Source organism: Gopherus evgoodei, chromosome 2 (genome assembly GCF_007399415.2).
Source record: "Gopherus evgoodei ecotype Sinaloan lineage chromosome 2, rGopEvg1_v1.p, whole genome shotgun sequence".
Lineage (NCBI taxonomy): Eukaryota > Metazoa > Chordata > Testudines > Testudinidae > Gopherus > Gopherus evgoodei.
Genome location: NC_044323.1, coordinates 82,975,760 through 82,988,373, shown reverse-complemented (window position 1 = coordinate 82,988,373; position 12,614 = coordinate 82,975,760). Strand labels below are relative to the sequence as shown.

The following is a 12,614-nucleotide window of genomic DNA, read 5'->3' as shown; positions in this document are numbered from 1 at the left end:
GGCCTCCCTCCACAACATACCATTCTGGGCTATACATAGAGTGGCATGAGGCACACCTTTGCTACGCATTATGCCTTGGTGTAGGATTTGGCAGCGGATGCCTCCTTTGGTGCAGCTCCATTAACCCTTCTATCTTCATCCTCTCACCCTCCTCCCACTGAAGTATTGCTTGTTAGTCACCGTCAGTGGTATACAATAGAGACCATCACTCAAAGAAAAAGAAGTTACTTGTAACTGGAGGGTCTTCGAGATGTGTGGTCCCTATCTGTATTCTACTTCCCACCCTCCTTCCCCTCTGCTGTGGATCTGTTGATTCATGGTGGAGAAAGAACTGGAGACGCCATTGGTCCACCCTGCCGTTTATCACCTGGGACAAAACCATGAGTCAAAGGAATACACATAGGGAGCACACATCTTGAAGAACCTCCAGTCACAAGTAAGTAACCTCCTCTTACAGTGAGCGAACGGTACTCTTACCCCTCTCTCCACAGCAGGTTTGTGAATAAAAGGTGGTATGTGTTTTCTCACATCTTCAGTCTAGCATAGTGGTTCTCAACCTGCAGCCCACGGGCCGCTTGTGGACCAGTCAACACAGAACTGCAGCCCATGTGACATTCTCAGGGCCAGAAAGGTAGTATTGGATACGGCCCACATAACACATTGTGGGCCACATATGCATCCCACAGTGGTAAATAGGTTGAGAACCACTGGTGTAGCACCATTCGCAAGCAATAAGTTCCCTGAGTTTATTTTTTTAAATAACAGAATCATTTTGTACTAAGCAGCCCCATAAAAACAACTAGCACACTACTTTTTTAGTGGTATTCTCTGGGCACATGAAAAAAAAATGTCTTTCCTACTTAGCAAATGTTGTTTCCCTCTGTTTCTAATAGAGCACAGGTTAATTAGTTCTGTTTCAAGTCCTGATTTTTTGTTTGCTACACAAAAAATAGAGGGTGGGTTATTTTCTTTTAATAAATTGTTTCTTTGTTAATTATGGGTGTTAACTGACAGCAAAACCTATAGTAAAGGTTGTCTGTTTCCTTTCTATGTTGTCTGTCTGCCTCAGACTGAATTGTTTTGGGTACAGTTTCAGCAAAATGGTTCCACTGTTTTTGAAGATGAGTCTGGAAAAAATAGTGTATTTCCAATGTTAAAAAAAAAAATCTTACACCCATTTCATTGAGAAGGTCTAGCACCACCTCACTTTAGAGTAGGGACTTAAAATTTGGTAGACTAACTGATGTATTCTATTCGGCCCATGAAAATCCACCCACATTTGGCCAAGTTATATTGCTTTGAAAATTGCAGTTTGCACTTGCTCAGTAGAGGTCTGCTAGAGGCTGGCAGATAAATTTGCAGAAAATGCCATCTGCACATGCTCAATCCAAGGGCTGCAGGAGCTGAGCTGGACTTTGGGTAATTGCTGTTTCTTCCTGCTATTGTGCTACTGGGCATAAGAACTGGTATCTCCTATGATCTCAGTATTCCCCCTGCTGGCACCTAGATAGCATAGAAGAGAAGGAAGAGCAGCCTCCCTGAAACGTAAAGGTGCGGAGCTGGGTAGAGCAGGTTGGGTATGGGTAGATGTTGAAAGGGACAGGGTCAGATTGTGGGGGAGCAGGGACAGAAAAGGACAGGCTGATGGAACATGAGTACTGGTTAGAAAGGGTTAGGTTAGTGGAGGACAAGAGCTGAAGAGTTTACACTAATAGAGTAAATTCCATTCCAAAATCTGGAATTGACCTCAGGATTTCAGTGTCTCATCATTACTCTATGGTCTAGCAAATAGTAGCTATGAAATCCCCTAGCAAAGTCTGTGTCTCACCCCTTGTTAGCGGCTTGTCTGCATATTACTATACCAAATACTCTGAAAAAGTAGATTTTAGGCATCTCCAGTTCGGCAACCAAAATTAGTGGACACTTTGGACAGTTTTGGCCTTGATCTCTCAGTGCTTCAGCTCCTCATCTGTACAATGGGGATAACAATACCACCTAATCTCATGGGGATATTGGGAAGATAGACATTGTCTCTTAGTGCTTCACAAACATAAATGATGAAAGCACCCAAGTGAAAGCCCATGAGAAAATGAATAATTCTTTATTCAGTGGCATGGTTTGGATGGTGTGTGGTGACTAAGCCATAGTGTAGCACGTTGAGTGATGTGGATAAAATTAAATAGCGAATAGCTTCCTGTCCAGTGAGCACTATCCATCCTGTGATCTGAATGAGGCAGAGACCCTGTGGAAAAAATAGTATGATATAGTTTTAACTGTTTGATCACATAATGTAGAGATACAAGGGGGTCAAATTAAGGTGGTAAAAGCAATCTTAATATTGGCATTTTTTAACTTCTTAGTGTTTGACTGTGTGGTCTTAACATTCTTTTAACTTAGTTTGATTTTTGTCTGAGGTAAGCTATTAAGATTAAATTATTAAAACAGAGTAGAACACTTTTCAAACAAGTCAAATTTTAGCCATTTGGAAATAAGAGACCAGTTCCTGTTCCCACTCAAATCAATGAGAGTTAACTTAAAAGGAAGCAAATTGAACCCATGGTTATTTCACAAGGATGTTGTGAAGGTTAATTTATTAATACACATAAAACACTTTGCAGTTATAGGCTGAAAAATGCTGTATACATTTTAATTGTTGTTGCTGTTGTCCTTTTTCTGAATATTCCCCTCTTCTAATATATGATCTGTATCCGATTTTTATGGAGAAAATATTTAGAATATGCTGGCTGATCAGTTCCCAACACTTTAAAAAAAATGCTGCAAATTCATTGGACATTATTATTTTAGAGTAGAGAAGATAGTTAATTGGGCATACATACAAAATTCACTGTGTGTTTATAAATTCGCTGTATGCTTTGTGATCTATTAGTTCAAATTATTTTACCATCTACATTGCCTGTTTGATAGTGTGTTTCTGAGTTTTAATTAATTTCTGCCATTTTACAAATATTAATTTTCTTACCGTTCCACTCATTTGCCTTACATCAGTAAGGCCAGACCAAGGAGTAATTTCCACTGAAGAATTACATTGCTGTTTCTATTTAATAGCTGGAGTGGAATTCATTTATATGAAAAGTTAGTCAAAGAATGAGGTTCTAGGTCACAGATTTTAGCATCAAAGACTTGTGCTGCACTGCTCCCTGTGTAAGTTCATTGTCTTCAGTAACAGATCATTAATATAAATAAAAACGTGTTTTAATTATTTTTTACAGCATTGTTGAAGAAAGTAAACTTGTTCCAGTACTTTTCCAAGTTATTTTGGTAAGAACACATTTTATATTTAATTTTAAACAGCTTTAAGCAAATTTGTGTGGCATACAATGACTGCAATTAAAAAATGGTTAAATTCTGTTCATAAATGGTTCACTTATATACGCATGCCTTTATATATGAGAGTTGTATGAGTCTCCTCAGGTTGTTCAGCTTCATGATATATAGCAGTGTAGAAAACTCTAGCATATACTTAATATACAGACTTATATATGTAATGTCATCAGCTATTTACCATAGCAAAGATTTCCTTTCATGAGCCAAAGGAATTCCCTTCTTCAGATCTTAGTCAGCTTTGAGTTTTAATGAGTACTGTATTGCATACTTGCTATTCATCAGCAAAGAAATAATCTCCATTACTACTAGACAGCATCTGTTTGGCTTCATTGTATAGTTTCAGAAAACTGCCTTCACATACTATGTATATGCTGATAATGCTATTCCTGACAACTCCAGATACCTGCCTTTAGCTCCTCTTCTTTTGGTACTAAAAGTCCAGGAGCATATTTTGGGTAATCACAGGTTAAATTGAGAATATTAATTTCCATCCCCCAAATATAGTTTTTCTTGTATAAAAGATCATAAAACACTGGTAGATAGCTCATGTTACTGGCGTATAGAAGTACTATTTCTAAAACAATCCACAGACATGCACTTGCAGCTGGGTACTGTGTTACTGCTTGAGGTATTGCAAGAAGGATATGCAGGAAATCAAACACAGTTTAAAAAAATAAGAGTACAATATAAAAAGAGGTGAAAAGGCTTGTGTATTTGATATGATAAGTATGTTTACATCTTATATGTTGCAGAAATTGTTCAAAGGTCCATTTTTCTCTTGTCTGAAATTTTATGTAAGTGACAATTCATCTGCTGTAGTTCTTCCAGTGGTGCAATTGGAAACTACACAGGGGCTAAGAGGAACACAGGAACTGTGACTATTAGTGACATCACAATAGTGGTCAGGCAAGTCCAGTATTCTGTTTTAACTGTGGTCACTACCAGACTCTTCAGAGGAAGCGGCAATTATCCCAATAATGGAAGAATTTCACTTGTTAATCCCATGCTTAGAGGCTAATGTACTTAAAGATTGGTATTCTTCACTTAATTATCACCAGCTTCACTGGTGCAATGGCGGTGGCTTCCAGCAGCACCTCCCTAAACTTCTGTATGCCCATCTGAGAGGGGAATGTTGCGTTGATTTCCTTACTTCTAATACAATTCAATCCCCTCTTCAATACTAATAGAACATCTCTGCTAGATCAGGTTTGTAATAAATGCTCCTAAGAGCAAATGGTTGGCCTTTTAAGATGGCTATGATTGTACCAAATGAAAGGTAGCTTCAAAACATTTCCAAAGAAAACATAGGCAGACTCCACATTTTCCTTCCCTCCCTACATACACACACTGTGCAGTCATAAATGTAAGGTTCCTCACAGGCTAAAAAGAGCGAATTTGGAGATGCTTGTTAAAATATTGATACCATATCAGTATATCATTGATCATTTCTAGCTCTCTCTCATTCCCCTTTTATTTGTGTTTTATTCACAAACTCATACTAGGGAAATGTTATGTTTTGTTAGTGTGCTTTTTGTGAATACAAAAATATGTGTGATTTATGGAGATGAAACCCATTGCGTACTTTTTTTATTATAATAATATATGGAGATATACCTATCTCATAGAACTGGAAGAGACTCCAAAAGGTCATCGAGTCCAGCTCCCTGCCTTCACTGGCAGGACCAAGTACTGATTTAACCCCAGATCCCTAAGTGGCCCCCTCAAGGATTGAGCTCACAACCCAGGGTTTAGCAGGCCAGTGCTCAATCCACTGAGCTATTATTGTAACTTCCTTGAAATTTAATCTTACTCATGGTAGAAGTTGTTCATTAATGTGGTTCTGAATCAGCTTTGATTTTCTCCTGCTTAGGTTTAAGTATTTTAATCTCCTCTTTTTCATTGCTGTGATTTATTTCACTGCCTATTATTATAAATCACTTTAATACCAAATAACCCAGATAAACTTTTTTATTTAAAAAAAAATAACCCCAAACTGTTCATTGATGACAGATTTTTCCAATAGCATTCAGAATATTGCTGTCATGATGTTTTATATACATTCATGTATACATAAATCTTTGAGGAGCAATTCTTGTGGCAGATATAAATAATAAAAACAAAGATTACACAACATGGTTAGTACTGACCTGGTTTAAGTCCTACTGATAAATAGTAACTGAAGAAAGACACAGTAAAGTACATGAATCAGATATTTCATACGAAGGCACACAACAGACTAACACTTGAAGTTTAACTCTCAAAACTCTGGCATTTTGCTGATTGCCAACAAAATACATTTTTAGAAGGACATACTCTATATAAAAGATCCCTAGCTACAATCTCTGTAGAGTTAATTGTAGAAATCTGTTTCAGATTTAGGAGAAAAGATTTTTATGATTCTTTTGTTTCAAAAGATAACCTTTATTTGAAACAGTAACCTTTGATGTCTGAGATCCATTGTGTAGAAATGGGAGAAATTGGAGTCAGTCAGTAATTTAGTTTTCATTTCACAAGTTGATCTAATATGGTCTCAAAATCGTTTCTAGAAAATAAAGAGAACCTTCACTAGCTGAAAATTGTCTGTATGGCTGTTGGCCCGTGAAAATGTCATAGGTATCTTATACTGCTTGGGTGTGGAAATTAATCACAATTTTAAGGGGAAATGTTTCCTTTTTCAGCATGCTGTGTTTTCCTAAGAGAGGTTTTGTAGTTGCCCGTGTTTCCATTGGAACACTCCCTAAAGGTACCCATCGTTGTGAGGCACCTCACCACTACCTGCCATTAGTGTGAATCAGTCTTGTCTGTGCCTGCTGTAGATCAGCTCCCTGAAAACAACAGTCTCTGGCAGCACAAGCACAATCTTCCAGGCCTCCCCAGGCCTTTCTGTATCTGTACAGATGTGATAGGCACATGCTAATACCCAAATTCTCTGGGTATCTCCTGTGATGTCCAGCCCCTTATTTCCTGAACACTCACAGAATTACCAGGACTGCTGTTCCGAAAGGAACTGTAAATGCCAGCTTGTAAGACTTAACTCAGGACCATTGTTATGCTTAACATCACAGCACTTAAACTTATTCATGTTTTCACAGTGAAAATATTTATTGTCAAAGAATAGACTCACTATTTCTTGAATAAGGATATTGGAAGTGAACAGTTAATATAAAACGAAATCATAAAATGCTTTCTAAGCACTTTCAACCAGGTCTGGTTGAGGCTCTTTTTTCAGAAAGCAAAATCGCTATCATTTTACATCTCCAGTGAAAGTTGCCAGAATGTCATCTTAGCCTTCCATAGCGGAGCAAAACTTTGATGTATACCCCCAGATAGAGATCTCTCTCCCCTGCCCTCATCCTCCTTGCTGGTGATCAGTACCTTGATACAGGCTTTAAAAAACATAGTGTGTGTGTGTGTGTGTGTGTGTGTGTGTGTGTGTGTGTGTGAGACCACAATTAAAGTGGAGCATTTACTTCCCTATCAGACCAAATCTAGTCAACCAGAGAAGATTTTGAGACTTGTATGCAATTGTAGTAAACTTGATCTTTATTTAGCTGGGAGGACAGACTGAGGGAGCAATTTATGATAGCTATTGTTCTCTCTGACCTCTTTTTGATGTAAAAGGAAGAAACTAATGCTCGTAATAAACAGCTTTCCCTAGCTGACCTTGGAAAATTACCTGTCAGTTATGAAAGAGCAAGAAAGATTCTGAGACTTTTAAACTGTTTTGTTTTGTTGTGTACATGTGAATACATACAGACAGGTCAGTCTGGGTGGGAAAGGAGTTGAGGTTGGATAATTGATTCCTAGTTGTCTGGCAACAGATAAGAGCATAACAATAATAATTTACATATTGCCTTTCATCTAAAGATCTCAAAATTCTGTATAAACATTGAGTAGGTCTCACCATTTCCTGAAAGTTAGATATTATTTTACCCATTTTACAGATGGGTAAATTGACATCTAGAGTTGTTAACTGACTTGTATAGTGTGACAGAGAGAGCCAGTGAGATAATTGGAAACAGAAACCCAGTCTCCTCATTCCAAGCCTAAACTATGTTACTCTAGGAAACTGTAACTTAGATGTGAAGAGCAAAAGAGGAGAGAGAGTTTGTTTGCACCCTGAGCAGTATCCCAGTTTTCAGCATAAGACCTTTTTTCCTCTTGTGTGGTTTGAGAGTGTTGACTTTTCTGCTAAATCAATAAACTCCCAGAGTCAGAAACTGCAACTTTGCTTTGCAGAGTTTGAAATATATTGTACTATAAAAATTTGACTTAGCCAATCAGTGTTTGGTACTTTACTACGCCATTTACTTCTGCTTGTATCTCCCTGTGTCTGGGACTAATGGGTTTGTCCACACAGATGAATGGACTACTCAGCTGCTAGAATTTTGTCTCCAATAATAATTATTATTAATTTTTCCGATAGTATTCCCAAGATTGCCCCTTCTCAGGAATAGCTTGCCCCAAACTTTCCACTCCTTCTCTGTGTCCATCCATCAGGATATGGAATTTTTTGTTCTGTAGGGATGGTTTATTCCCAAAATAGGATGGCAGGGGGAAAACTGCCTGGATTGTGGCACCGGTCTTCCTGATGTCTGAGGTGATTGTTCTCATGGCTCTTCTGTAGCCAGCTGCCTCTTCGATGGCCTTGGTATGTACTGACTTCTCAGCCTCCAGAGAATTAGTGGGGGGCCAGCATGAACCTGTCTTCACACTAAGATGGGGGCTAGGAATGCTTTGATGCAGCCCTTCCCAGAGCACTTTTGCAAGACCTACCAGGTTGGCAACTGCTCCTCTGTGGTTGGAGCCTCTCCTTCCTTTACCTTCACCATTTGGGTGCATTAAGCAAAGAGTGAGTTTTTGGGCACTGAACAACTTTTATAGGGGTGAGGATAGTTAATTCTGTATGTTCACTCAGTCTTTGGCCTCTGTGCTGAAACTGCCATAAAAGGTGGCAATTTGCACTAAATTGACAATACTTGTGAGTTGTTGTCATGAGCATACATCCACTCAAGTTGGACAGACTTCCAATTCCTTTCACGCAGGCTAAGCAGCTGTCACACTGAAACTTTCATTCCCTACTAGCCCTGGGTTAGATTTGTGCTTCAGGCCTCGACAGGGCAAGCTCCCATTACCGATCACCTGAGCAGTGCCGTCCTCCATAAATTTTATGATATAAAGTTTTGATGACTAGAAAAAATTCAGGCACTATGCCACTTCACTGAACTTGAGTATTGTCAAAAATAATCAGAGAAAATATATAGAATGGATGTATTTTCAGAAGGCTGCTGTATTTGATTATTGGTTTTGATTAAACTTAATAGAAAACAAAATCTGTGGGTTATAAATTTTCTGATTTTTTTTCTTTGATAAGTATTAAACATAGAAGAATGTGTGCATACATTCCAGAATTGCAAATGCCTTCTCTGAATACTTTAGGGAAACTGACAAAAAACAGGAATAAGGCGGTGAAAATGAAAATATTACAACAATAAGTAACTTTAGTAAGAAAACCGGGGTCTGAAGAATTGAGTGTCCAAGGAGAAAGACAAGGTTGGAGATGCATTTGCTGGAAGAAGAGCCTAGGGTTCTTCCAGAGGAGTCTGAGTATAGGTACTTGTCCAAAAGAAGTACTGAGAATGGAATAAATATTAGGTTGTTTCTGCACTATCACTTATGAAGTATTAGCCAGAACAAATTATAAACATGGGTTTTCTTCGAGCAGTTGCAGATGTGTATGACACTCAGGGATGTGTGTGCCAGAACCAGAGGCTTTTGCCTAGCAGTATCCATAAATGGGCGGCGCTTGCACCTTGTGGCTGTGGCTCCTCCCCTCATTATATGAGGCAGCCCTGCCCAGCCCTCCCGCCTTCCCCCCCACACACACACAGTTCCTTCTCACGGCCTGTGGCTGGAGTTGGAGCTCTGTGTGGTTGTAGTCTCACAACCTCACATTTAGGGCAAGTCTACACTACAGAATTAAGTCAACCTAAGTTATGTTGACGTACAGCCACTGCAGTATTTGAAGCGGTTTTACACGGCCATGCTATCCTTGTGTTGGCTGTGCAGATCCTCACCCGGAGCATTTGCACCGATTTAATTGCTAGTATGTGGGGGATTGTAGGATGGTTTCTGAAAGGCAGCAACAATTGATGTAAGCAACACAGTGTCTGCACTGACACTGCATCAACTTAAGCCCTATGACCAGGCCTTAGACTTAGCAGCCTAGTTTGTTATATATAGCTAGTTAGTTACATTACAGTTAGGTCAATGTAAGTTGCCTTACATCAATCTAACTCTGTAAATGTCTATGCTAAAATGTAGCTCCCACCAATGTAACTCATCCACTTGACTGGTTTAATAACTCTACCTCCATGAGAGGTAGCATTCAAGTCAAGTAGTTAGGTCGATGCAATGTCAATGTAGACACTGCATTGCTTACATTGACTGCTGCCTTTCAGAAGCTGTCCCACAGTGCTGCACACTGAGTTAAATCGATTCAAGCACTTTAAGTGAGGACATGCACCACTGACACAGGGATCATAGTGTGGGCATGCAAAATCAGTTTAATTACTGCAGTGGCAGTAAGTTGATGTAACTTAAGGTTGACTTAATTTTGTAGTGTAGTCTTGCCCTTGGTGTTAGTTGTTAGTAGATGGTGTTCCCTGGTGAGGCCTTCACTGGGGTATAAACTCTGTCCTTTGTGTGGAGGGGCAATCTCCATATGCTGTGCTTGCTTTGTCCTGGGAAGACCCACCTTAAAGAGCATTGTTCTGTTTGTAGATTGTTCAAGAAGCAGACTTAGAGCACTGGTCCAGTAGTTACTCCGCCCTCTTCATCCCCGTCTCTTTGGGGGCTGGCTGGCCCATATTTACAGTGCTTGTGTCATAAACAGATGGTTAAGGGTTAATGTCTCTTTTACCTGTAAAGGGTTAAGAAACTCAGTAAACCTGGCTGACACCTGACCAGAGGACCAATAGGGGGACAAGATACTCTCAAATCTTGGTGGAGGGAAGTCTTTGTTTGTGCTTTTTGTTTTGTTCGTTGTTCGCTCTCTGGAATGAGAGGGACAAGACGTACACCCCGGCTTTCCCAATCTTTCTAAATCAGTCTTTCATGTTTCAAAATAGTAAGTAATAGCCAGGCAAGGTGGATTAGTCTTATGTTTTTTTTCTTAACTTGTAAATGTGTCTTTTTGCTGGAAGGATTTTTACCTCTGTTTGCTGTAACTTTGAATCTCAGGCTGGAGGCGGGGTGGACCCTCTAGTGTATATGAATCTGAGTACTCTGTAAAGCATTTTCCATCCTGATTTTACAGAGATAATTTTTACCTTTTCTTTCTTTAATTTAATTTAATTTAATTTAAGAACCTGATTAATATCTCCTTGTTTTAAGACCCAGGGAAGGTTTTGGGGGAACAGAAAGTGTGCCAGACAGACTTCTGGCTGGTGGCAGCGTTACCGATCTAAGCTAGGAATTAAGCTTAGAAGGGTCCATGCAAGTACCCCACATTTTTACTCTAAAGTTCAAAGTGGGGGGAAAAAGCCTTGACAGCTTGGCATTCAATTACCTCTGACAGCTAGGTCCTAGACACTGTCAGATTGGTCTGTGCAATCCAGTTCCTCTCCATGCCCCTTTTCCACCTCCTTCCCCATCCCTCTTCAGGGATCCTCCTCACAAGACACTGCTCGAGCTGGTCGGTTCTTCGCTAACGTTGGGAGTGGTGGAAATAGTTCCACGGTGTATGGTTATGGTGACAGTGTACTTCAGAAAGAAGGGAACCCATATCTTCCTGTATCTAAACAACTGGCTGCTGACGGGCAAATCCAGAGAGCAAGTTTTTTCTCATATAGACACTACGCTGCACTTACTCAACTGGGTCTCATCCTAAACACTGGGAAGTCAGCTTTGTTTCCTGTTCAGAAAATAGTTCATTGGGGCCCTAATAGACTGTGTCAGTTCGAGTGTTTTTACTGTCTGACCATTTTCAGGTGATTTACCTCGGTCTGCAGTTTCAGCCTTCCACTACAATTCAGATGTGCCTGATACTCTTGGGCCACACGTCTCCTTGCACGCAGGTGGTCCTGCTCACATGGTTGCATCTTCGACCTTTTCGAATGTGGCTCAGGATAGTTTACCATTTGACTCTCTACCACTTGGACAGATTAGTCCATCTATCTCCAAGTGGTCCTGGATTCCCTGCAGTGGTGGATGCTTCTGGAAATTATATCCCAGGGCATTCAATTTGTCCAGCCCCTACCAATCAGGTCTGTTGTCAGCAATGCCTCCCTGATGGGCTGGGGAACTTTTCTGGGGTTGCTGAAAGTTCAAGGTCTGTTGTCAGTACAGGAGGCCTCAGTGAAGATCAATGAGCTGGAACTTTGGGCCATCAACAATGTCTGTCACACCTTCCTGAATCATATTTGGGCTCAGTGTTTTGCACACTTATGGATAATACCACCATGATATATTATGTGACAGGAAAAGGGGAGTGCACTCTAGGGTGCTTTGCCAAGAGGCAGATAGGTTGTGTCAGTTCGGCATTGAGGAGCATATCACTCCAAGAGCCAATCAGTTTCCCAGCACACTGAATCATCTCATGGACATCAGCAGAAATTATTCCCTGAGTCATGAGTGGTCCCTTAAGACAAGTGCCCTGCAGGTCATCTTTGCAGCTTGGAGCATTCTGACATTCAGCCTGTTTGCTACAAGGGACAACAGAAAATGCCTTCTTTTCTGCTCTCTAGAGGGTCTCAGTCTGGGCTCCCTTCTGTCTCATCAGGCAACTGGCTCTTCTGTACACTTTTCCTCTGATCCTGATCATTCCACAGGTCATTCTCAAGCTGAAAGTGGGTCAGGCCAAGCTCATCCTCATTGCCCCAGCCTGTGCAAGTCCGTGTTGGTTCTCTGACTTTCTTGTGTTGTGGATTCAGCTTCCCATAACCCTTCCTCTCCATCTTGACTTCCTCACGCAGAATCACAATCATCCCAATCGTCACAAGCAGTCTCTTCACAGATAATCTTTAAACATCCTGAATTAAGACTGCATATGAAATAACTTCAACTATGTCTCCTCAGTGGGTGCAGGCTCATTCTGTGAGAGTTCAAGCTACATCAATAGTGTTCCTCAGTGAAGTGTCAATATTGGACCTATTCCACGACCCACCCTCTGTCTCCGCTGCACTGGAATCTAGTCTTTTGGCATTCAGTGTGAAGGAACTTGGGGGTTGAGGAGGCAGTGCTTCATATAGCCAAGGGCGCGGAGCTAT

The 12,614-nt window shown here is 40.4% G+C and overlaps 1 protein-coding gene across 6 annotated transcripts in view; it reads left to right on the top strand.

The window, feature by feature from the left end:
- Positions 1–12,614, top strand: part of ULK4 (unc-51 like kinase 4) — a 447,445-nt gene that overhangs the window by 211,720 nt on the left and 223,111 nt on the right. For 5 of the 6 annotated variants that reach the window (XM_030551188.1, XM_030551184.1, XM_030551185.1 and 2 more), the window contains exon 31: positions 3,231–3,279. The exons of the other annotated variant lie outside the window; for it this stretch is intronic. In XM_030551188.1, coding sequence (XP_030407048.1) covers positions 3,231–3,279 — 49 coding nt within the window. The remainder of the gene's footprint in view (positions 1–3,230; positions 3,280–12,614) is intronic. 6 annotated transcript variants of the gene reach the window in all.